This window comes from Jaculus jaculus, chromosome 7, assembly GCF_020740685.1.
Source record: "Jaculus jaculus isolate mJacJac1 chromosome 7, mJacJac1.mat.Y.cur, whole genome shotgun sequence".
Taxonomy (NCBI): domain Eukaryota; kingdom Metazoa; phylum Chordata; class Mammalia; order Rodentia; family Dipodidae; genus Jaculus; species Jaculus jaculus.
In genome coordinates this window covers 2,149,779-2,176,420 of record NC_059108.1, presented here as the reverse complement: position 1 = coordinate 2,176,420, position 26,642 = coordinate 2,149,779, and the positions used below count along the sequence as shown (strand labels likewise).

Here is a 26,642-nt window from a genome sequence, read left to right as displayed (position 1 = left end):
ACAGACTCCTCCAGCTAGTCTCCATCAGCACTCAGACCTCACATCATACCATTCTCCCTCTCCGGACAGTAGGCTATGGTCCCATAGCCCTTTGCTACTCCTGTAACATGCCACATCCAGTGTGTGGTCTCTTGAAGTCATTTACTTGCTGTCTGCACAGCTGGCTTCTTCTAGACACCCAACAGCCACAGCCCTAACCCAGCACCCTCCTTCCCAGGTCCCTGCTTTCTTTCACCACACTCCAAGTATCTGCAGTGATCTTGTCGGCACACTTACTTCCCAAGAGCTCCTCTCACTACACAGGAGGTATCATACCCATTATAGTCATGCTTGCCAACTTGTTTCTTCTTAAAACTTCCCACCACCTGAACTTATCCTTTACTCCTTTGTCTCTTCCCACCCCCAAGCCCACTTCTTGTTTTGGACCTTGCCTCAGGAAGGCAGGACGACTCTGCTCTATTTACTACAGTAATGTCCAGGGAACCATTAGTATTGACAGGATGGTCAGTTGGGCAGATGGATCTGAAAGCATGGACAATTACCAGTGGACAGACTCTGGTGCCAGGGGAAGCCATGGAAGATAATACCTGGGCTCCAGTCCCTGTGCCACATCTACTCCAAGGTAGTGTGGCTTGGGCAGGTTGGCGAGGTAGTGCAGGCTGTGGGCCTGGAAGATGCGGACTATCCCATCTGTGCATCCACAGAAGATGAGCTCCTCACTGACACAGAGGCAGGAAGACAGGGAAACCTGTTGAGACAAGGAATGGTCCCAAGTGGACTTGGTGTTTCATGCTGCCTGGCCCAGGGTCGGGAGACTGACAGAACAGACTTCCACTAAAGATTTAAGAATTGGTTGGGTCTGGCTGGGCATGGTGGCACACGCCTTTAATTCCAGCACTCAGGAGGCAGAGGTAGAAGGATCTCCAGGAGTTCGAGGCCATCCTGAGACTACATAGTGAATTGCAGGTCAGCCTGGGCTAGAGTGAGACCTTACCTCAAAAAACTGAAAAAAAAAAAAAAAAAGTCGTTTAATGCACAGATACTGAACTCTGTCCGAAGTTTTCGACTTGCACTGGCTGTGGTGACATATACCTGCAGTTCCAGGCCTTCAGAAGCTGAGGCAGAGGATGACCACAATTTGAGGCCAACCTGAACTATGTAATGAGACCCAATCTCAACCAAACCAAACCAAAAAGCATTTTAACTGTTTAAAATGCTGCTGTTTAAATTCGCTTTTTGTTGTTGTCTGTTTTCTTGAGACAGGGTCTCACTCTAGCCCAGACTAGACTCTTAACAATCCTCTTACCTCAGCCTCTCCAATGCTGGGATGAAAGGTGTGCACCAGGCTACAAACTACTTAAAGTTTAGAAAGAAGATTTAAAAAAACTAACAAAATGGTGAACTCAATAAAATATATTTAATTTTTTCTTTCAAAATATTATTATTTCTTCCCTTCTTTCTTCCCTTCTTCCTCTCTCTCTCTTTCTTTCTTTCTTTCTTTTTTTGGTTTTCCAAGGTAGGGTCTCTAGCTCAGGCTGACTTGGAATTCAGTATGTAGTCTCAGGGCGGCCTCGAATTCAAGGTGATCCTCCTACTTCTGCCTCCTGAGTGCTGGGATTAAAGGTATGTGCCACCATGCCTGGCTCAAAATATTATTTATTTATTTGAGAGAGGGAGAGAGAATGGGCGTGCCAGGGTCTCTAGCCAATGCAAATGAACTCCAGATGGATGTGTATCTGGCTCACATGGGTACTGAGGTATTGAAGAACCTGGGTCCTTAGGCTTTGCAGACAAGTGCCTTAACTGCTAAGCCTTTTCTCCAACCCTCAATACATTTTTTTTTGGTTTTTCAAGGTAGGGTCTCACTCTAGCCCAGGCTGACCTGGAATTCACTATGAAGTCTCAGGGTGTCCTCAAACTCACAGCGATCCTCCTACCTCTGTCTCCCGAGTGCTGGGATTAAAGGCGTGCATCACCACACCTGTCTTAAAAACATACATATATATATATATTTTTTTTAACTTTTTGGTTTATTATTTATTTATTTATTTGAGAGAGAAAGAGAGAGAGAAGAGGCAGATCGAAAGAGACAGAGATTGGGTATGCCAGGGCCTCCAGCCACTGCAAACAAACTCCAGATGCGTGCGCCCCCTTGTGCATATAGCTAACGTGGGTCCTGGGTAATCGAGACTTGAACCAGGGTCCTTAGGCTTCACAGGCAAGCGCTTAACCACTAAGCCATCTCTCCAGCCCAAGAACATATATTTTTTAAAATGATGTTTAACTCCCTAGGAAACCAAGATAAAACTTGGCTTTTTTGTTTGTTTGTTTTGTTTTTCGAGCCAGGGTCTCACTGGTCCATGCTGACCTGGAATCAACTATGTAGTCTCAGGGTGGCCTCGAACTCACAATGATCCTCCTACCTCTGCCTCCTGAGTGTTGGGATTAAAGGCGTGCACCATCACACCTGGGTCATTCTTTTTCTTAAAATATTTTATTTATTTATTCCTTTTATTTATTCATTTATTAGCCACTGAAACTCCAGACAAAAGCACACTTGTGCTTCTGACTTTATGTGAATATTGGGGAGTCAAACTCAGGTCCTTTGGCCATGTTTTGGGCTGGAAAGATAGCTTAGTGGTTAAGGTGCTTACCTGTGAAGACTAAGGACCCAGGTTTGATTGGACCCAGGTTTGATTCCCCAGAACCCACGTAAGCCAGATGCGTGTGGTGGGTGGCACATGCGTCTGAGTTTGTTTGCAGTAGCTAGAGGTGTTGGTGTGCTCATTCTCTCTCTCTCAATAAATAAAATTTTTTTAAGTTTTAAAAATTAAAAAAAAAAAGTTCTAAAGCTGGGTGTGGTGGCACACGCCTTTAATCCCAGAACTCGGGGAGGCAGAGGTAGGAGGATTTGAGGCCACCCTGAGACTACATAGTGAATTCCAGGTCAGCCTGGGCCAGGGTGAGACCCTACCTCGAAAAACCAAAAAAAAAAAAAAAAAAAAAAAAAAAAAAGTTCTGCAATTTATCAAGCCTCCTCCTTTAGTCTAAAATGTTAGGTTAAAATATATTTTTTATTTATTTAATTTTTATTAACATTTTCCATGATTATAAAAAAATACCCCATGGTAATACCCTCCCTCTCCCCACACTTTCCCCTTTGAAATTCCATTCTCCATCATATTACCTCCCCATCTCAATCATTGTACTTACATATATACAATATCAACCTATTAAGTATCCTCCTCCCTTCCTTTCTCTTCCCTTTATGTCTCCTTTTTAACTTACTGGCCTCTGCTACTAAGTATTTTCATTCTCACGCAGAAGCCCAATCATCTGTAGCTAGGATCCACATATGAGGGAGAACATGTGGCGCTTGGCTTTCTGGGCCTGGGTTACCTCACTTAGTATAATCCTTTCCAGATCCATCCATTTTTCTGCAAATTTCATAACTTCATTTTTCTTTACCACCGAGTAGAACTCCATTGTATAAATGTGCCACATCTTCATTATCCACCCATCAGTTGAGGGACATCTAGGCTGGTTCCATTTCCCAGCTATTATAAATTGAGCAGCAATAAACATGGTTGTGCACGTACTTCTAAGGAAATGAGTCCTTAGGATATATGCCTAGGAGTGCTATAGCTGGGTCATATGGTAGATCAATCTTTAGCTGTTTTAGGAACCTCCACACTGATTTCCACAATGGCTGGACCAGATTGCATTCCCACCAGCAGTGTAGAAGAGTTCCTCTTTTTCCACATCCCCATCAACATTTAAGATCATTTGTTTTCATGACGGTGGCCAATCTGACAGGAGATGGAATCTCAATGTAGTTTTAATCTGCATTTCCCTGATGACTAGTGACATAGAACATTTTTTTAGATGCTTATATGCCATTCGTATTTCGTTCTTTGAGAATGCTCTATTTAGCTCCAAAGCCCATTTTTTGATTGGCTTGTTTGATTCCTTATTATTTAGCTTTTGGAGTTCTTTGTATATCCTAGATAGTAATCCTCTATCAGATATATAGCTGGCGAAGATTTTTTCCCATTCTGTAGGTTGCCTCTTTGCTTGTTTCACTTTGTTCTTTGCAGTGCAAAATCTTTGTAATTTCATGAGGTCCCAGTGATTAATCTGTGGTTTTATTGCCTGAGCAATTGGGGTTGTATTCAAAAAGTCTTTGCCAAGACCAATATGTTGAAGGGTTTCCCCTACTTTTTCCTCTAGCAGTTTCAGAGTTTCAGGTCTGATGTTAAGGTCTTTAATCCATTTGGACTTAATTTTTGTGCATGGCGAGAAAGAAGAATCTATTTTCATCCTTCTGCAGATATATATCCAGTTTTCCCAACACCATTTGCTGAAGAGGCTGTCTTTTCTCCGATGAGTATTTTTGGCATTTTTATCGAATATCAGGTGGCTATAGCTACCTGGGCTTACATCTGGGTCCTCTATTCTGTTCCACTGATCTACATATCTGTTTTTGTGCCAGTACCATGCTGTTTTTGTTACTATGGCTCTGTAGAATAGGTTAAAATCAGGTATGGTGATACCACCAGCCTTATTTTACAAAAAAAAAAAAAAAATTATGGCTGGGCATGGTGGTGTATGCCTTTAATCTCAGCACTTAGGAGGCAGAGGTAGGAGGATCACTATGAGTTTAGGAGACTACATAGTAAATTCCAGATCAGCCAAGGCTATAGCAGCAAGACTATACCTCAAAGAACCCCTCCCCCACAAAAAATTATTCTAGGCGCACCTTTAATCCCAGCACACGAGAGGGCAAGGTAGGAGGATCACTGTGTTTAAGGCCAGCCTGAGAATAGTGAATTCCAGGTCAGCCTGAGCTACAGCAAGACCCTACCTTGAAAAACCAAAAAAAAGTAGCGAGTGAGCGAGCGAGAGAGAGAGAGAGAGAATGAGTGCACTAGGGCCTCTTACCACTGCAAATTCTAGATGCCAGCACCACTTTGTGCATCTGGCTTTATGTGGGTATTGCAGAACCAAATCCAGTCCAGCAGGTTTTACGATGAAGCATCTTTTACTGCTGAGCCATCTCCCCAGCTCTAAAATGATATTTTGCAGTCTTTTTTTTTTAGACGGAAAAAGTATTGTCAATGATACATTAGATTAAGAAAACAAAATGCTGTCTTCCCACAAGCCAAGAGTTCTTTTTTTTTTTTTTTTAATTTATTTGAGAGCGACAGAGAGAAAGACAGATTGAGGGAGAGAGAGAGAGAATGGGCACGCCAGGGCTTCCAGCCTCTGCAAACGAACTCCAGACACGTGTGCCCCCTTGTGCATCTGGCTAACGTGGGACCTGGGGAACCGAGCCTTGAACTAGGGTCCTTAGGCTTCACAGGCAAGCGCTTAACCGCTAAGCCATCTCTCCAGCCCTCAAGAGTTCTTTTAAAAAATATTTATTTTTATTTATTTATTTGAGAGCGAGAATGAGCAAACCAGGGTTTCCAGCTACTGTATACAAACTACACACACACGTGCCATCTTGTGTATCTGGTTTACATAAATCCTGGGGAATCAAACTAGGGTCCTTTGGCTTTGTAGACAAACTCCTTAATTGCTAAGCCATCTCTCCAGCTCTAGCCAAGGGTTCTCAATGAAGAAAGGAAATATGAATTGAGTAAATTATGGAAAAATAATCACAACTAGCCCCCCATTTCAGGGAATCAGCCCCTATGCCAATGCCATCTGTGTTATCTCATACGACTTTTCAATTTCAAGAGAGCAGTGTTTCTTTTTCCTTCCCTCCTTCTCTCCTCCCTTCTTCCCTTTCTTTCTTTCTTTTTTTTTGTGACAAGCCCAACAGACTGGCCTTTTTTTTCTGTTTTGCATTATTTTTATTTTTAAAATATTTATTTGACAAAGAGAGAGAATGAGAGAATGAGCATGCAAACAAATTCCAGACACATACACCCCCTTGTGCATCTGGCTAACATGGTTCCTGGGGAATTGAACTTGGCTCCCTTTGGCTTTGCAGGCAAGTGCCTTAACTGAGACTGGCCTTTTTTTATGCAAGCAAGAGAGAAGGAAAGAATTGGTGTGCCACTGTAATTAAACTCCAGATACATGTTTCCACTTGTGTGCATGTGCAACCTTGTGTGCTTGTGTCCCTGTGCGTCTGGTTTATGTGGGACCTGGAGAGTCAATCACGAGGAGTCCTTGGGCTTCATAGGCAAGTACCTTAAATACTAAACCATCTCTCTAGCCCTTTTTTTTTTTTTTTTTTTTTTTGAGGTAGGGTCTCACTCTAGTCTACTACGTAGTCTCAGGATGGCCTTGAACTCACTGTAATCCTCCTAACTGCCTCCTGAGTGCTGGGATTAAAGGCGTGCACCACCACACCTAGCTATCTCTCCTTTTTAAATAATTTATTTTTACTCATTTATTTGAGAGAGACAGAAAGAGAGAATGGGCACGCTAGGACCTCCAACCACCGCAAATGAACTCCAGACACATATGCCTCCTTGTGCATCTGGCTTACGTGGTTCCTGAATCAATTCTGGGTCCTCTGGCTTTGCAGGCAAGTGCCTTAACCACTAAGCCATCTCTCCAGCCCCAGTATTTCTGTTTTAAACAACTGTGTATGTATGTTCATATGTGAGTGCAGGTGTGCATGTGCCACAACGCACATGTGGAAATCAGAGCACAGCTTCCGGTGTCAGCCCTCACCTTCCACATTGAGGCTGGGTCCTCTGGTTTGCTGCCACATGAGCCAGGCTAGTTGGCCTATGAGCTTCCAGGATTCTCCTGCTTCTGCTTCCCACCTCATCCCAGGTGCACTGGGATTACATATGCTGCTAATGTGTCCAGCTTTACATGCTCTGTGGATCTGAACTCAGTCTGTCATGTTTGCATAGTAACTGCTTTTACCCAATGAACAATCTCCCCAGCCTGATATTTTCATTTTTACAGTGGAGACTGAGGAGCTAAGGCAGGAGGGTCATGAGTTTGAAGCCAGTCTGGGATACACAGTGAGAGACCCTGTATCAAAAAGAGCCCAAGATTATTGAGATGGGGAGTGGATGTGATGGAGAAGGGAATTTCAAAGGGGAAAAGGGGGGGAGGAGGGTATTACCATGGGATATTTTTTATAATCATGGAAAATGTTTAATAAAATTGAGAAAAAAAAAATCAAGTGGAGAGCCAGGCATGGTGGTGCACGCCTTTAATGCCAGCACTGGGGAGGCAGAGGTAGGAGGATGGCTGTGAGTTCAAGGTCACCCTGAGACTACATAGTGAGTTCCAGGTCAGCCTGGGATATAGCGAGACCCTACCTTAAAAAATAAAACAAAACAAAATATATAAATAAAGTGCAAACAAACAAAAAAAGAGCCCAAGAAACAAAAACCACCAGCAGGCATGCTGCTGAGCATCCCTAGGGACAATATGGGAGGAGTACCACAGACTCACTGCTGGCAAGGAGGAGAGGTACCTTTAGGTTGATCCACTTTTCCAGCATCCTCTTCTCGTTGAACTGGCAGAGGAGGCCGGAGTAGGACACACAGAAGGTATTGCCTGCCATCCGGCCCCGGCCACAGGCCACACCACAGAAGATGTTGTTGTGTAGCTCACCCAGGATGCCTGAGCGCCCTACTAGGGGCACTGTGCCTGTCACCTAGAGACACAGCAGGGCACATGAGATACTGTCGCTCTGCCTCCCTGCCTACCCCGGCTTAGCCCGCTCCTGGGCCATTGTGGGTCCCTTATAAACACAGCTGAGTAAGACTACTATGAAAGTTCTCCAAGTGGAAGAGAAGGAAGTAGAAGAACACACACTTCTGGGCAGAAGAACTGGGATGCAGTGGGTCCATTAGTGAGCCCTGGCCTAGGCTCCAGGAGGGATTACTACTGAGCATCTGGACCCCTGAGTAAGTGGACAAGCTCTGAGACCACTGCCCTAAGGCCCAGATAGACATGGGAGCCCAGGAAGATGACAGTGACTCCCTCAGGACTTGGCAGGGATGGCAAGGAAAGAAACTCACTTTTGCTTCAGTGGAGACATCCAGGAACCAGAACCTCACATGTCGGTTCCCCACGGTGACAAAGTAGCTGCTGTCCTCAGAAAAGGAGAGGGCAATGACTCTGCATGACACCTTGTTGGAGGCCACCACAATGTCTTTCTGGAAGAGTCAATACAGAGCAGCTCACAGCTGGGTATACCACATCACTCTTTGTACTTTAGTCTCCCCACTCTCCCATGTTCCTTGGACCTTACAGTGAACTACTTTTTGGGGAAACCTGTTATTCTGATCATTCCTAACCTCCACAAGAGAGGACACATAAAGGTCCCCAGGTGAGACTTCCAGAAATTTTACTGAGTCCAAGCTCTGTAAGCATGCATGGTGTTGGGGGACAGTCAAGCTGGGAGGGCGGGGGGTCAACAATACAATATATAGCTGTTACACACAGGGCTCTTTCTCTGAGCCATTCCCTGAGCCCCTCACAGGATACCCCAGAGGACCCACCCTGAGGGAGGTACTTCTCCTCCACCTTGCCAAGCTGAGAGGAGTGTCATGTGCTCAAGGTCACATTGTAGGTTATGAGCACAGCCAGGACTTCAAGTTCTCCCCAAGTTGTGCCAAAGCCTTCCAGTGTGTCAACTCATGAAGATCATAAGTCGGTGAGTTAGATGCTATTACTGTCATTATAGAGGTGAGGAAACAGAGAGGTTAAGATACCTAGCCTGTCCAAGGCCAAAGCTGTCCACGTAATTATTATAGTAAAGCCGGGTGTGGTGGCACACGCCTTTAATCCCAGCAGAGGTAAGAGGATCACCATGAGTTTGAGGCCACCCTGATGAATTCCAGGACAGCCTGAGCTAGAGTAAGACTCTACCTCGAAAAACCAGAAAATCTATAATAAATATAGTAATTTCATTAAGCTGGGCGTGCTAGTGCCTGTCTTTAATCCCAGTACTCAGGAGGCAGAGGATGCTGCAAGTTCAAGGTCAGCCTGAGACTACAGAGAGATCCTGATCTACCTAGGCTAGAGTGAAACCCTACCTAAAAACAGTAATCATTTATTATTATGATTATTTCATTAATGAAGCTGTCATATGCCTGACAGTAAGGGTGCCCTTTTCCCCTCCTAAAACAAAGACATGACAGCCAGCATTCCTCACCTCAGGAATGAAAAAGGCAGGAGGGAGAAGTATGAATAATCATGCTGACTGAGGGAACACTTCCCCAGGCTGTCTTAGCAACCCCAGAGCTTGAGACTCAGGACATGTCATCTGTCCATATGCTTGCTGGGTTCTCACCTTCCAGTCCCAGACGTTGAGGACCATGTCGTGTTGGTAACCCATGGACACAATGTGCTTCATATTGGGTGAGAAGGCCACACAGGCCACACCATACTTGTGGCCCAGCATCTCTGCCACTTGACTTTTCTCCTCCACGTCCCAGATGCGCACGGCTGGCCTATGCCCATTCTGGAGAGGGTAAGGCCATTGCTGCTGAGCTCTGTACCAGGCAGGGCTAGAGGAGCTGTTTAAGGTGTAGCTGGCATTGACACACGTGCCCAAAAGCCACCTCCCCACATGTCCCAGAGGGAGCCAATTCAGGGATTCACAGGCCTGCAGGGGCTGAAGAATGACCCCTGAGGCCCCTCCTCCCCCACTTGCTCAGTTGTGATCAGGACTCACCTCCCCTGTCACAATGTACTTCCCATCCGGGGAGAAAGCCAGGGCACTGAGAGACTTCCTGAGGATAAGAGGTGGAGTCAGTCACTGTTCCGCTGAGGAACTGTGCTCTCAGCACTCTGCCCATTCCTGGCTCCAAAGGCTGAGAAGACTGTAGAAGAGCTCAGTGCCAGTAACAGCCATGGCAGCCTGTGTGTCCAGCACAGTGCTCCTGGAAATGGGGTGAAAGCAAAGACCTCTTCCCTCTTGAACACCAAATCCACATGGTGTGCATCCAGTGTGGGGATGCTGCTTCCTCCTCACTCTGTAGGTGAGCTCCTTAAGACCCCACCCTGGAACCCTAAACTAGATACAGGAAGTGGTACAGATCTGGTCTAGTGACCCTGCAGACATGGCAGAGAGACAGCCTATAGCAAGTGTTCTACCTCTGGATGGTTTCTAAAAACCTTTCTGCAAATGACATATTTCTTTTGCTTTCCCTTACCTTTTTTTTTTTTGGTTTTTCGAGGTAGTGTCTCACTTTAGCCCAGGCTACCTGAAATTCTCCACATAGTCTCAGGGTGGCCTTGAATTTATGGTGATCCTCCTACCTCTGCCTCCCTAGTGCTGGGATTAAAGGCGTGCGTCACCACGCCCAACATCTGTCATGTTTCTACACTTAGCTGCATTAAGAACTGAATGACCAGAACAGTTGACATGCTTTTTGGAAACAAGATGCACCAAGCTCAATTGTATAAACTTCTTTTTCTCTCCTTCGTGTTTTAATCTTGTTTTTATGGGCGTTAATGTTGTGTTTGCATGTTTAGACAGGGTCTCATTACATAGCCCAGGCTGCTTTGACCTCACCAATCTCCTTCCTCGATCCCCCAAGCGCATGTGTGCCACCTATTTGGCTTCTAAGTGAGTTTGATAATCTCGCAGATCATCCAGCGTCATTCCAGCCCACCAGTGGCTTTTCTTTGCACTCAGGATGACATCCAACTCTCTCCAAGGCCCAGGTTACGTGCCTTCTGTCTGCTTTGGCTTCATCTGCTCTCCTATGCCCTGGCCTTGCTGCTACTCCTTCACACAGTCGCCCTGTCACGTCCTTTGTGTCTCAAGCTCAGACAGGCCTTTCCTGAGACTTGGCTTTGTCCATTCTCTGACACACAAGCCCCATCCTTTCCTCCACACACTGATCATGGTCAGCTAGTCATCTGCTGACAGGTCTCGTCCGCCTCCCACGCTGGGCCGACAGTTTCAGAGGGCGCAGTCTCAACTCTTTTCATTGCACTGTTGCCAGTACAGTGCCTAGCACCCCGACAGACACCCCGGCTCTGTGTTGACCCCTCCCTCCTACCCAACATCCGACCTGCTGGTGTTAAAGATGTGCTGTTGCTTCTTCTCCCTGGGGTCCAAGATCACCACCACACAACTGGGAAGAAAGAGAAGAGTGTGTCCACACTGGGGCTGGAGGAAGGAAACACTGGGACAGCAAATGATGACTTTCCCAGAAGAAAAACCACATGCCAGCGAGGCTTCCTGTTCTTGCTATGAACACAAGAACACCCTTGAACTTCTAATCCTCCTGCATTTGTCTCTCACAGTGCTGACACTATGGGTGTGTACCACCGTACCCAGTTTTATGTGGTGCTGGAGACTGAACCCAGCATGTTAGGCAAGCATTTTAACTGAGCTACAATTCCGAGTAGCTTAGGTTGGCCTTGAATTCAAGACCTTCCTGCCGCAGCCTTCTCAGTACTCAAGTTACAGGAATGCCACAAGATGCTCTTTTTGGGGGGCAGCAGAGATGGCTCAGTGATTAAAGGTTCTTACAAAGTCTGGAAGGCAGAGTTCAAATCCTCAGTACCCATGTAGGGCTGGATGCACAAAGTGATGCATCTGGAGCTCCTTTGTAGTGGCTGGCAGAAGCCCTGGTACATCATTCGTAATCTCATCCTCTCTCTCTGCTTGCCAAAAAAATAATAAAAATTTTTTTTTTTTTTAAGAAAAGCTGTGAGGAGGGCCAGGCATTATGTGGTGCATGCCTTTAATCAGGAGACAGAGGTAGGAGGATCACCATGAGTTTGAGGCCACCCTGAGAATACACAGTGAATTCCAAGTCAGCCTGGGCTAGAGTGAGACCCCACCTTGAAAAACAAAAACAAAAAACAAACAAAAAAAGCTGAGCTGGGCTGGAGAGATAGCTCAGTGGTTAAGGAGCTTGCCTGCAAAGCCTAAGGACCCAAGTTTGATTCCCCAGTACACAAATAAAGCCAGATGCACAAGGTGGTGTATGTGTCCAGAGTTTGTTTTCAGTGGTTAGAGGCCCTAGCATGCCCACTCTCTCTCTCTCTCACTCTCTTAAACAAATACATTTTTTAAAATATTATTTATTTATTTGACAGAGAAGGAAGGAGAAAGAGAGAATGGGCACACCAGGTCCTCCAGCCACTGCAAATGAACTCCAGATACATGCGCCCCTAGTGCATCTGGCTAACTTGGGTCCTGAGGAATCGAACTTGGGTTCTTTGGCTTTGCAGGCAAACACCTTAACTGCTAAGCCATCTTCTTCAGTCCTAAATAAATATTTTTTATTTATTTGGTTTTTCGAGGTAGGGTCTTGCTCTAGCCCAGGCTGACCTGGAATTCACTAAATAATGTCAGGGTGGCCTTGAACTCATGGCGATCCTCTTATCTCTGCCTCCGGAGTGCTGGAATTAAAGGCATGCACCACTACCCCTGGCTCTTTTTTTTTTTTTTTTTTTTTTTTTATTTATATGAGAGAGATTGAGAGTGAAAGAGGCAGAAGGGGGGGGAGGGAGGGAGGGAGGGAGAATGGGCGCGCCAGGGCTGCCAGCCACTGCAAACGAACTCCATATGCGTGTGACCCCTTGTGAATCTGGCTAATGTGGGTCCTGGGGAATTGAGCTTCGAACCGGGGTCCTTAGGCTTCACAGGGAAGAAGAAAAGATCTCATATATCCCAGCCTACTTTTTGCCCTAGTCTTGAACTTGCTATGCAGCTGAAGTTAGCCTTGAACTCCATCTTCCAAGTGCTGGAATTATAGGCATGAGTCACCATGCCTGACCAGGACTAAGGACTGTTAGGTCAATGATGAAAGTAGTTCCCTCCCTAAGTAAATATCTTTTAAAAGCTGTACACCCAAGCTCTATGCACATCACTGTATAACTTGTATGTTGTATCACAAAAAGAAGAAAAGTTACATATCAGAATAAAAAAAGGATTTCATTGAGAGTGGGGTATGGTGGCATACGCCTTTAATCCCAGCACTCAGGAGGCAGATGTAGGATTGCTATGAGTTCAAGGCCAGCCTAGGACTACAGAGTGAGTTCCAGGTCAGCCTGGGCTAGAAGCAACACTCTACATCCAATGAAACAAAGAATAGTATGATGGAAATCAGGGCCTTGTGTGCTGCACTCTCATTTGTATATCCCCAGCCCTTACAAGGCTCCCTCCGAACAGATCTCAGGTCTCCTCTTCCTCCAGGTATTTATGCTAAGAGTTCTTGCCTGGGCACTTGACATTATTAATATATTCTTTTGTTGTTGTTTGTTTTTTGAAGTAGGGTCTCACTCTAGCCCAGGCTGACCTCAAACTCATGGTGATCCTCCTACCTCTGTCTCCCAAGTGCTGGGATTAAAGGCATGAACAAACTTGCTCGGCTTGTTCTTTTAAAAAGTATTTATTTGCACATACTTGTGTGAATGTGCTAGGATCTCTTGCGACTGCAAACGAATGTCCATCTGGTTTTATGTAGGTGGCTGATGAACTGAACCTGGCCTGCCAGGCTTAGCAAGCCAGCATCTTTAACTTCTGAGCCATTTCCCAGCTCCTATTAATTTATTCATTTTTTTTTTTCGAGGTAGGGTTTCGCTCTAGCCCAGGCTGACCTGGAATTTACTATTAGTCTCAGGGTGGCCTCAAACTCACTATGATCCTATTTTTGCCTCCTGAGTGCTGGGGCTAAAGGCGTGTGCCACCACATTCAGTAAGTCCTATTAATTTATTATTAGCAGACACCATGATATTCTACTGGGCCCTAGGTTAATAAAGACCTTAAATCCTCACAACTGCCAGGTGAGCTCAGAAGTGTTTCAGCCTGTTTTGCACAGGCCTGAAGCCCAGAGAAGGGGAGTCCTTTGCACAGGTCACCCAGCAGTTCAGGAACAGAGTGGGAATGTGAATCCTTCCCTGTTAGATTTAAGAGTCCACCTTGTACTATATCCTGGACTGCCTCCCAAAGGCTCTGTAATATCTACTGTTCATTACTATGGTAGGAATTGCTATGGGTCTGTCCTTCCCTGTGCTGCCTTTCTGGGGTGGCCCCTTCACTGCCGAAACAGTGCCAGGCTAGATAGTATTTCTGACCTCCCAACTGCCCAAGTGACCTGTTTCACAGTGCAGAAGCAGTGCTCTGAGGAGGGTCCACAGGGCATAGCAGTACACAAATCAAGATCACCTGAACACAGTTTGGGTTTTATCCATTCCTGTCCCAGAATTGTTGACATATCCCACTTGGAGGCAGGCTTAAGGTTTTCAAAGCACCCGCTACTTGCCAGGGTCTGTTCTGAACACAGATGGGCCTGTGCACACCTCTCCACATCCCTCAGAGGACAACAGGGAAAGCTAAGGTTCAGAGCGTTTCATCAATGACTTCCTTCTTCTAATTCCCTCCCAGTGATCGGATATGGAGGCTCACCCTTGGACTTACCCTGCCAGGTAGGCCACGTGGCCTGTGCCAGAGTCACAGGTTAGTCCACTGTTGTTCTGGGCTGTGATACCAAGCACCTTCTCAAGTGTCACCTGCAAAGAGAAGGTTGTCAGAAGAACCTGTCCTGGCAGCCTTCCTTGGCACAGTAGCCTCAGCATGGGTGCAGTTCCCTGAGCTTCTGCATCATGTTACCCACTGCAGTGAGCACTTGTCTTCTGACAAACAGGCAGTTCTGGGTCTTATAGGAATGCCATTAAAGGAAAAATGCTAACAGACAGGAAACCTGGAATGCCAAGGAGGGGAATGTCAGTGACCTTAGAATAAGTTTCTGAGGGCTGGAGAGATGGCTTAGCAGTTAAAGCAATTGCCTGCAAAGATTAAGGGCCCAGGTTCAATTGCCCAGGACTCATGTAAGCCAGATGCACAAGGTGGTGCATGCATCTGGAATTTGTTTGCAGCAGCTGGAGGCCCTGGTGTGCCCATTCTCTCTCTCTCTGCCTCTTTCTCACACACTCTCTCTCAAATAAATAAATAAAAATAGTTTTAAAGAATTTCTGAGTACTTATACAGATGAGACTTGCGTCCTCACAACCTCATGCAGTTAAAAAACTTATGTCCTCACAACTGGCCTGGGCAAAAGGTACTTGCACCTAGGAAGTGGCAAGGGTGGCATTCAAACCCAAGTATGCCATGCATGGGAGACAGAACAGTGAGCAAAACCAGACACCTTTTCCTCACTAAATTAAGTATAGAGGTTCCAGTAAGTAAAAACACAGAGACATTACAAATGGTAAAGGTAGTTGGTCATGGTGGCACACGCCTTTAATCCCAGCACTCGGGAGGCAGAGGTAGGAGGATTGCCATGAGTTTGAGGTCACCCTGAGACTACATAGTGAATTCCAGGTCAGCCTGAGCTAGAGTGAGACCCTACCTCGAAAAACAAAAAACAAACAAACAAAATAGGCCAGTCTATTAGGCTTCTCTCGAAAAAAAAATGGTGATGTCAACTGGGTGTGGTGGTCCAAGCCTTTAATCCCAGCCCTCAGGAGGCAGAGGTAGGAGGATGGCTGTGAGTTCAAGGCCAGCCTGTGACTACATAGTAAATACCAGGTCAGTCTGGGTTAGAAAGAGAGCTTAGAGCTTACCTTGAAAAAACAACAAGAAGTTAAAGGAGAGCTAGGAGGATGGCTCAGTGAAAGGTTCAAGGCACTCGGATGCAGTCTGCTGGCCTAGGTTTGATTCCCCAGTATCCACATAAAGCCAGATGCAAAGTGGTACATGTGTCTACAATTTGTTTGCAGTAGCAGGAGACCCTCATCTTCCCATAGTCACACAACTGTTTCTCAAATAAATAAATATTTTTAAAAGGTCAAAGGGCTCCAGAATAGCAAAAATATATTTTTTGACTCTCAAAGTCAAGTTAAATGCACTAGAACCCCACATCAATACATGTAAACAAGTATATATTTACAAGAGGTTGGAGTGGGGCATGGCTCAATGGGTAAGAGCACTTGTTGCACAAATATAAGGACATTAGCTCAATCTCCAAGTCATTGGCACCAGAACTGAAAAGCAAGCATAGGAATATAATAGCTTATGTTCACTTCCCATTTATCAGAAGCCAGGCATTATTCTAATACCTGTAACAGTATGAACTTACTTGACACAATAGCCTCGTGATATAGTCACCCCCTCACCACCACATCCTTATATTCCAGATCAGCAAACAGTCCTGTGGGGCTACTCATCTAGTAAGGGACAATGCAAAGATTCTAATGCAGACAACCAAGCAATGGCATTTCAGTCTTTTTACATGATGACCAGATTTACTTGGCTTTAGTATAACTGGGCACTTTTAGATAAGCTAGATGTCTCTGGGCTGTGATGCCAAGTGACAAAAATGACATTACCCAAGATACAGGGCCCTCAGCATTCCAGCATGGGTGGTGGAGGAGGGCATGAGAATCCCAACTCATCTCTCTGAGGAGTATTGATATATGGCTGCTGGAGGAGGGGAGACATTTTCTGCAGTGGTACGGCCATTGGAAAGTAAGTTGCATGTGATCTGGTAAATAACCCCACAACCATGTTCATGCAGCACCCTAATTAAACTCAATGGATCACACACAAAAATCCCCCAAAAGACTTCAAAGTAAAAGAGGCCAGCTGGGAAAGGGTTCAGTGAAAGTGGAAAGGGGAAAGGATAAGGTTATGGAAGATGATTATGATCAAAATACAAAATCCATGTGTAAAAATTACCAACATGGTGCTAGGGAGATGGTTCAGTGGCTGAAGGTGCTTGTTTGGAAGCTTGTAGACCTGAGTTAAATCCTCGCCAGCATGTGTGTAAAGTGGACAAAGTGACACACATATCTGTGCCATGCCAATGGGCGGTGGAGCCAGGAGAATTGGGAAGCTCATGGGATGACTAGTCCTGTACATGCAGTAGCAAAGCAATGAGAAGGCTGGGGAAAGAGCTCAGCAGTTAAAGGTGCTTACAAAGCTTGCAATTCCCCAGGGCCCACATAAAGCCAGATGCACAAAATGGCGCATTCATCTGGAGTTGATTTGCAGTGATAAGAGGCCCTGACACACTCATCCCCTTTCTCACTCCTTGCAAATAAATAAAGTAAAATAAGTAAATAACTAAATAAATATGGGGCTGGAGAAATGGCTCAGCAGTTAAGGTGCTTGCTGAAAAGCCTAATGACCCAAGTTCAATTCCCCAGTACCTACATAAAGCCAGATACACAAAATGGCACATGCACCTGGAGTCTATTGGCAGTGGCTGGAGGCTCTGGCATGCTCATTCTGTTTGCTTTTCTTCTCTCTCTGCTTACAAATAAATAAAAATTAAAAATAGGGGCTGGAGCCAGGTGTGGTGGCACACGTCTTTAACCCCAGCACTTGGGAGGGAGAGGTAGGAGGATTGCTGTGAGTTCAAGGCCACAGTGACTTCCAGGTCAGCCTGAGCTAGAGTGAACCCTAACTCAAAAAACAAAAAAGGGGTCTGGAGAAATGGATTAGTAGTTAAGGCACTTGCCTATGGAGCCTAAGGACCCATGTTCAATCTCTTTCCAGATCACACCTAAGCCAGATGCTCAAAGGTGAGGCAAGCACAAAGTCACACATGTCCGCTAGGTGGCACAAATGTCTGGAGTTCAATTTCAGTGATTGAGGTCCTGGTATACCAGTTCTTTCTCTCTCAAAAAAAAAAAAAAAAAAAAAAAAAAGAGCCCTGCATGGTGGTGCCCGCCTTTAATCCCAGACCTCAGGAGGCAGAGGTAGGAGGATCGCCCTGAGTTTGAGGCCACCCTGAGAATACAGAGTGAATTCCAGGTCACCCTGGGCTAGAGCGAGACCTTACCTCGAAAAAACAAACAGTGTATATACATTAAATTTATTTATTATGAGGATTTTCTTTTCTTTTTTTTTTTTTTCCTGGTAGGGTCTCGCTCTAGCCCAGGCTGACTTGGAACTCACTCTGTATTCCCAGGCTGGCCTCAAATTCATGGCGATTTTCCTACCTCTGTCTCCCGAGGGCTGAGAGTAAAGGCATGTTGTCACCACACCATGCTTCTTTCTTTTCTTCTCACCCCCCCCCCTTTTTTTAGGCAGGGTCTCAAGTGTAGCCCAGGCTGTCTTGGAACTTTCTTTGTAGCCCTGGGCTGGGCTTGAATTCATGGTGATTCTCCTACCTTAGCCTCTTGAGTGCTGGGATTAAAGGTGTGTGCCACTATACTCATCTAAATGAGGAATACTACATCATTATTCGTATTTTACAGATGGGAGACTGTGACACAGAAAAGTTCCTAAACTGCTACAAAGAACAGAATGAATGTGCAAGCTCAGGCAGTCTAAGCCCTGGGGCTGTGCTTTGGACCACTTAACTGTACCGTCACATGTGTGCTCTGCTATCTCTAAGTGAACGCATATAAAGGAGGAACATATAAAGGGTATGAAGTATAGAGCTCTGGGTTAGAGATTAAAGTAGGCAACTGTTTTAAACTAAGAGTCAAGAACACCTTCTCTGGGCAGGAAAATTCCGGCTGAGACTTGAAGGACAGGAAGGAGCCACCCACACAGAATACAGCAAAACCCCTAGGCAGGGCCCTCATTGAACACAAATTCTCAGAGGCAGAAAAGAATGTAGAGCTTCAGGAAAACAGAAAGCAAGCCAGCATGACTCAACCTTGACAGGGACACCTGGGGACAGACCTGTGCCTAGAACCCTTCAGCCAGGAGGGGACAAGACAGTTTTAGGCATCAAAAACCCATGCCACAGAAACAAGATCCACCAGGCACGGCCACATATTCATCCTTCATTTCGACTGTGTGCCAAGAAAGAAATCACAATTTCATCTCCCTTCACCCCATGACATGCTTGTCAGTTCCATTTTATAAAGACTTTGTACTTAGGGTGAGAAAACAACTTTTTAAATTACCTTGGTGCAAACAGAACTCCTGCTACATAAAAAGTCACTTAAGTCTCCGAATTCTGTACACTCTCCTCCCTAGGAAGCACTGTGGAGATTTTAGAAATAATTACTTCCCGGGCTAGAGTGCTAAGTCAACAGTGAAAGGCGCTTGCTTGTAAAGCCTGGAGGTCCGGGATTCAATTCCACAGTACCCACGTAAAACCAGATGGAAAGTGCCACAGGCGCATGGAGCGCTCCCTCTCCCTCTGCTTGCAGACAAATTAGAATATTTAAATTTAAAAAAAAAGAAAATAAAAATTAGACTGGGGAGATGGCTTAGCGGTTAAGGCCCTTGCCTGCAAAGCCAAAGGACCTCGGTTAGATTCCCCAGGACCCACGTAAGCCAGATGCACAAGGTGGCGCAAGCATCTGGGGTTCATTTACAGTGGCTGGAAGCCTGGGGCTACAGAATGAATTCCACGTCAGCCTGGACCAGAGCGAGACCCTACCTCGAAAAAGAAAGACGACTCCCATCCCCACCTTTTGCAGAGTTGGGGTAGAAGAGAAGGCAGGGCAGGCTTGGGGTGGGGCAGGTGACGCGGGGAGGGACCTTAGAGAGCGAGGGAGGGTGAGGTCTGCAAAACGGGACAGAGCTGGAGAAATATATGACCGGAACTAAGAGGGGCTTAGGTACCCCAAGAAAAAAGAGGTGAGGCGGCGACTCCAAGAGGAGGAGCCAGAGATGGTGGACGGGACCCCGCGTGGGCGCCGGGAGGAGGGCGTGGCCCCCGGGAGGAGGCGGGCCCGGCAGGCTCCGAAAGCCTGCCCAGTGGTGGGCAGAACGAGAGGCTCACCCGGTTCTGCACCGCGTCCTCGGGCGCCGCTGCGAGTCGCGTCCGCCGTCGCAGGCAGAGCGGCGGGGCGGGGGGCGGCGAGGGCTGGCTCCTCCGCGTCGGGACCCCGGCCGCGGCAGACGCCTTGTCGGCCGCGTCGCTGCGCGCGTAGCCCCCGGCCGCCATCATCCTGCCGGCACCCGCCGCCGTTAAGCCTCAACCGCCGCAGCACCAGGACCCACTCGAGCGCGAAAGGCCGCGGGAAAGCCGGCGCCACCGCTCATTGGACGCGGCGGGCCGCCGTCTGGCCAATCGTGGGGCTGCTGCTTGGAGCTCACGACCAATGGGGGCTGGGGCGGAGTCAACGTGCCACGCCTACTTGACACGTGATCGCGGTGCGCAGTTCTCTCCGCAGGCCTCCTCTTTCTCTAACTTCGGGGCTCCTGCTTGTTATGAGGCTTTGACCCCTGCCGCTGCCAGGGACGACTGCCCGCGCGGTGGCAGCCCGGGGTGAAGGCATAGGGCGGAGACGAGCTGCTCTCAGGGACGCCTTGGCCCGGCTTCTCCCACAGACACGTGACGAAGTTAGGGGTGGCATAGGATATAGTGGTGCGCAGGCGCTCTCAGCCACCCCATCAGGTGATGAAAGGCTGCGAAGGTATCACGTGACCAGGCGGAGCGGGCCAGGGATAGAATGGGCGGGTCAGCTTTGGTCTGCGGCGGAGGTGCCGCAGGGAGGGCGCCGAAGTGCTCCAACACCGGCCCGCGGCTAGGGATAAATGCGTCTGCCTTGCACCTGCTCCGTGCTGACCATCTTAGGAAGTCGGGTTTAGAAAGGTAGTGCAGGTGAATATGCTCCAGTTCACTGCTACAGGGAGTAAACAAAACGATGTTTCTTTATTGTTCTCTTCAGCCCATCATTATCTGGCACATCACGTATTTGGGATATTTATTCGTCGTCTTCCCCAAACTAGAATGTTAGCTTTGTGAATCCAAGGAATTTTGTGTCTCCTTTCCTTATATGTCCGGATCTCTAGAACAATGCCGGGCACATAGTGGATGTCCAGTAGATACTTGTTGGAAGGGTTCTGTTTCAGATAGTCCAGAAGTCCATGTCCTAGCTCTTTGAAGGACCAGAGGGATCCTTACACTGAGAAGATTGGTTTTCAAAAAATATATTACTTGGGCTGGAGAGAGAGCTCAGTGACACTTGCTTGCAAAGTCTACTGACCCAGGTTGGGTTTACCCATGTAAAACCATATGCACAAAATGGCACACGTGTCTGGAGTTCATTTGCAGTGGCTGGAGGCCCTGGCACACTCATTCTCACACACACACACGCATACTCTCTTGTGCAAATAAGTAAATATATAAATTGTAGGACTGCTAGAAAGGGCTTGGTGGATATAAGTGCTTTCTTGCAAAGCAAAGCCAAACCTGCCAGCCTGAGTTCAATTCCCAAGCCACCCACAAAATCTGGTCACAAAAAGTGGCACAAGTGTCTGGTGTTCATTTACAGTGACAAGAAGCCCTGTAGAGTCCATACACACACACACACACACACACACACACACACACACGCGCAAGTGAATAAAAATAAAATATATTAGTATGGTTGGGCTTATAGCATACACCTGCAATCTTAAGAGTTGAAGGCAGAAGGACCAGGGGTCCGAGGCCAGCTTTGGGTACAAAGCAAGTTGGAGTCCAGCCTGAGACCTCTCAAAAAAAAAAAACAAAAAAAAACAAACAAAACACCATTCTCATACTGTTTATTAGTCCAGTAACTCTTTGACCTTCTCCTAGAAAAGCAAACAAACCCTGTTGGGCATAAGAATCCTTGAAGGCTCTTGTTCCTGGCATGACAGATGTTTTTGTCAAACAGCTAGGCCTTGTGACACACACCTTTAATCACAGTACTTGGGAGATAGTGGTAGGGGCGTCGCTATGAGTTTGAGGCCAACCTGAGACTACATAGTGAATTCCAGGTCAGCCTGGGCTAGTCTCCCTTACAATGGTACTGTATGCAGAGAGCACATATGTGCCAGGCACTGTTATAAGTGCTTGTCATAAAATGATCAAATGACAGTGGCTCTATGTAGCAGCCAGATGACTTTACAAAATTCAAGCTAAGACTGGAGAGATGGCTCAGCAGTTAAGGCGCTTGCCACAAAGCCCAATGACCTGGATTCCATTCCCCAGTACCCACATAAAGTCAGATACACAGTGGCACCTGTGCTTAGATTTGCAGCAGCTGGAGGCCCTGGTGCACCCATTCTCTTTCTCTCTCCCCTTCTCTCTCTCTGTCTCCCTTTTCTCTGTCTCTCCACTTGCAAATAAATAAATAACAATATTTTTTTTAAACTCAAAAAGGTAAAACCGGAAGGAACTACAAAGCAAGAAAAATGACAAAAATAAGTACACACCTTTCAATAATAATTCTTAATATCAACAACCTCAATGCCAGAACCAAAAGACATAAGTTTGCAGACCAGGATAAAATACAGAATCCTTCAATTTGTTGCTTCCAAGAAACTCACCTTTCTACAAAGGATGGACACTATCTTAGGGTGAAAGGTTGGAAAACAGTGTTTCAAGAAAATGGGCTAGAAAACAAGCAAGGGTTGCAATCCTAATGTCTGACAAGGTAGTCTTCAGTCCAACATTAGTTAAGAAAGATAAGGAAGGTCACTTAATATTGATTAAAGGCACACTCCAACAGGAGGACATTACAATCCTAAACATATATGCACCTAACATGGGATCTCCCAACTTCATCAAACAAACACTGTTAGAACTAAAGTCACAGATAACACTAAGCACAGTTGTAGAGGGTGACTTCAACACCCCACTCTCATCAACTGACAGGTCAGCCTGGCAAAAAATATACAGAGAGGCATCTGGACTAAATGAGGTCATAGAAGAAATGGACCTAACATATATACAGGGCATTTCATCCAAATGCTGCAGAAAACACATTCTTTTCAGCAGCACATGGAACATTCTCTAAAATATATATATTTTAAATATACATATATTAGGACACAAAGCAAATCTTAACAAATACAGGAAAATTGAAATAATTCCTTGTATTCTGTCTGACCACAATGGAATCAAACTACAAATCAATAGCAAGAAGAGCTATACAGCATACACAAAATCATGGAAGCTAAACGGTACACTACTAAATGATGAATGGATCAATGAGGAAATCGAAAAGGAAATCAAAAAATTCATAGAGTCAAATGACAATGAGAACACAACATACCAAAACCTTTGGGACACAATGAAGGCAGTCCTAAGAGAGAAATTTATAGATTTAAGTGGCTATATTAGGAAATTAAGTGTGTTGATTATGCCGCCACTGGTGGCCTGGGATGGCGGAGGAATGGTAGTCCAGGACTGCTAGCTTTCAAGTGATCCTGCATGTCCCCGCCTGATCCCGAGACAGGCATGGCCTTTGCCATGAGAGGGGAACTGGGAGGTGAATTCGGGAGGGGAAGTGGACCGTGTCTGTCCTGGGGTGGCGACAAGGCCCCGGCCACAGTTGATTATGGAAGATTCCCACAAGAGTGACACTTACAAGACTGCACCTCAGCCTGGTTCAGCAGTTCAGGGAGCTCATATTTCTTATATTGCCCAACAAGTTTCATCTTTATCAGAAAGTGAGGCATCTCAGGACTCATCTGACAGAATGGGCTCCTCACAGAAAGCTCATGGGATCCTACCATGGCGCCCTTCTTACAGAAAAAGTTTGAAAGACCTCTCTTTTGAAGAAACGTGAAGCAGAAAAGGAGATGGAGAAAATCCTGGAGTTTCTGCTGTTACTTCTATGTCTGTTCCAACTCCCATCTATCAGACCAGCAGCAGACAGTGCATTGCCATTGCCCCGAATGGAGCCTTACAGTTGGCCAGTCCAGGCACAGACGGAGTAAAGGGACTACAGACGTTAAACATGACAAATTCAGGAAATTCTCAGCAAGGTACAATTCTCCAGTATGCACAGACCTCTGATGGACATCAAATACGTATGCCCAGCAACCAGGTGGTTGTGCAAATTGCATCAGGAGATATGCAGACATACCAGATCCCATCCACCTGTGTGGGAGGTTTATTGGAGCATAAGCACTGTATAGCCTGGGGTTGAGAGTAGCTGTAACTCGGTAGAGCCCTTGCTTAGCATGCACAAAGTCCTGTGTCTGATCCCCAGATAAATCAGGCATAGTGACACTTAGATCAGAAGTTCTAGAAACCTACTTTTTTGGACAATGGAACACACAGGAGCCATAGATTGCTACTAGAAAATTTTAGTGCCAGCGATGGGATACCTTCCAGTGAGTTGTTGGCCAGAGAGGTCCCTGATACCCCCAAAACATTACAGGCCATTGCTGAGGCCCTTGGTTTCCCACCAGGAATAGATGGTAAGACCATATTGCTGAAGACTACACATTCTTGGGCTGCAAGGTCACTGAGAAATCCTGCTGAAGCTGAACTGAAAGCCTTCTCCATGTAGACCAGCTGACAGAAAGCTAGAAAAAGGCATTCTGCATGCAGTTCAATGGGAGAGAGAGAGAAATCACCAGTGAAGATACTCAACAATGGACACTGCAAGCCTTATACTTGGCCAGCCAAGTCAAATGAGCCAATGGGTGCAATAGTGGCACGTCTGTTATGGGGAAAACCAGCCGCCCTCTAATTTGACTGGATGCCTGCTCCATGGGAGGAAATATATCCCTGATACTCAAAGCCTACAACAGGGGTAGTCATGAGCCCTTAGGGGTGTAACATCTGCTGCTGTCTGGCTAAATGTATATACTGTGCTCACCAAATTGCCCAGTAAGCACTTCTATTAATGTTCATACCCATATATTAAAGCTACTCTCACTTTTGGTTAGAGAACCTTCTCTTTTCAGATGGCAGTTACCTTGGGATGACTTAGAAGGCACCACGGTGCTGAGAAGAAGTGGCAGAGTGCTCAGCACTGAAATATAGGGTTCATTGTGGTAGTGGAAAGAATGTAAGGGCCAAAGGAAGGGTAGGACTCTACACAATGTGCTCCTCCAGACACAAAATGGCCTGGATATCCATGACTTCACAGTGCCTGACACTAACTACTCAAGACCATCATAATAGGAGGAAAAGGTCATGACATCAAAATAAAAGAAAGGGGGAGGAGATATGATGGACAGTGGAGTTTCAAAGGGGAAAGTGGGGGGAGGGAGGGAATTACCATGGGATATTGTTTACAATCATGGAAGTTGTCATTACAAATGAAAAAACTCAAGCTAGCCTGTTTAGCCTGTTTCCGCCTTGACCACCCTATGTTGGTCTTGGCAGACGTCACTTAGAGCAGGAGCATTTCCCAGAGATGCTGGAGCCAACTGGGTGCCAGGTGGGAAATAAGGTTAAACACAATGAGAGAAATGGCTGCCAGGAAGTAAGTGGAGAGCCTTCCTGACAGCTAAAGAGAACATCCATTCCATCTGTTTTAGGCCCTTTGGGGCTCTGTCCTCAAACCTGTCAGTAAGGAAGTGCATTACTGGCAGTCACAAAGCCCTGAGTTAATAGTGGCTTGAGCAAATTATGATGCCCATAGACTCAGCATGGTTGAAGTTTTGCTCTAGTAGCAAACTCCTCTATCTCAGTGGCTTATTACAACACAGGTGTAATTCTTGCTCACACATACTTCCTTTTTAGGGTACAGGTGTCCTACTCTGCAGTATCTTACTTGGGGAATCAAACTGAAGGAACTATCCCTACTTAGAATATTGTTTGTTTTAGATGAGGGAAAATAGCAGAGGGTCATCCAGTGGTTCCTGGTAAATTTTATATTTAAAGTGGCCAACGATACTTTCAATCACATTATTCAGGCAAAACAAGTATACATCTAGTGTTTTGTTAATTGGAGAGGAGATACATAATCTTCCCATGGAGAGAGGCAGCAAATGTTTTGAACAACAGTGCAGCTTACTCCAGGATTTATGATTCCCTTGTATCAAACCAGTGGAGAGGTTGGCATACCAGCTGGTATAATGACTCTGCCGTCATCCAAGGTGGAGGTAGGTCCTCCCCTGCTCCATCACCCATAATACGACGCTCCCACTGAAGATGTCCGCTAGTGCCTCAGCCACCATGCCCTACCACTCTTGAAGGGAGGAAAAGCAAAAACGCCTCTACTCTAAACCAAATCAGCCCCTTTATAAGGCCTCCTCAGGAAACCCATTCAGTGGTGGCTTGTCATTATTGCTCACCTTAAGTGCAAAAGAGGCTGGAGACTGTGGTATGAAGAAATCTCTGGGGCTGGAGAGATGGCTTAGCGGTTAAGCGCTTGCCTGTGAAGCCTAAGGACCCCGGTTCGAGGCTCGGTTCCCCAGGTCCCACATTAGCCAGATGCACAAGGGGGCGCACGTGTCTGGAGTTCGTTTGCAGAGGCTGGAAGCCCTGGCGCGCCCATTCTCTCTCTCTCCCTCTATCTGTCTTTCTCTCTGTGTCTGTCGCTCTCAAATAAATAATTAATAAAAAAATTTAAAAAAAAAAAAAAAAGAAATCTCTGTAACATTCCAGGCTGGGCATGGTGGTGCACGCCTTTAATCCCCGCACTTGGAAGGCAGAGGTAAGATGATCACCATAAGTGCGAGGTCACCATTGGACTACGTAGTGAATTCCAGGTCAGCCTGAACTACAGCGAGACCTTACCTTTAAAAACAAAAAGAAATATCTGTATCATTCCAATTTTAGCATATGTGCTGCTGAAACAAGCACAAGAAGCTTCTGTGTTAAGAAAAGACCTAATAGCTCCATACTCTAGAGCTGACCAGCACGACTAAAATAGTCAATAAAAAGGTGAACATGGGGACAAGGAAATAGCCCAGTCAGTAAAGTGCTTGCCATGCAGTTGTAAGGATCAGAGATCAATCCCTATACCAGCATTTAAAAAAAAAAAAAAAAAGGTCTGGAGAGATGGCTTAGCTGTTAAGGCATTTGGCTGCAAAGCCAAAGGACCCTGGTTCGATTCC

The 26,642-nt window shown here is 46.1% G+C and overlaps 1 protein-coding gene across 2 annotated transcripts in view; it reads right to left on the bottom strand.

Moving 5' to 3' along the window:
* Wdr62 (WD repeat domain 62) overlaps positions 1-19,815 on the bottom strand; it is a 47,652-nt gene extending 27,837 nt beyond the window's left edge. Inside the window, exons 1-8 of one of the 2 annotated variants that reach the window (XM_045154726.1) lie at positions 19,648-19,815; positions 14,376-14,467; positions 11,013-11,075; positions 9,665-9,722; positions 9,281-9,451; positions 8,004-8,141; positions 7,454-7,636; positions 588-748 (exon numbers count right to left, since the gene is read on the bottom strand). In XM_045154726.1, the coding sequence (XP_045010661.1) occupies positions 588-748; positions 7,454-7,636; positions 8,004-8,141; positions 9,281-9,451; positions 9,665-9,722; positions 11,013-11,075; positions 14,376-14,467; positions 19,648-19,815 (1,034 nt within the window). Of the gene's footprint in view, positions 1-587; positions 749-7,453; positions 7,637-8,003; positions 8,142-8,486; positions 8,581-9,280; positions 9,452-9,664; positions 9,723-11,012; positions 11,076-14,375; positions 14,468-19,647 lie in introns of those variants that run through there. The other variant, XM_045154727.1, reaches the window with a different exon arrangement.
* Positions 19,816-26,642: the final 6,827 nt, after the last annotated feature.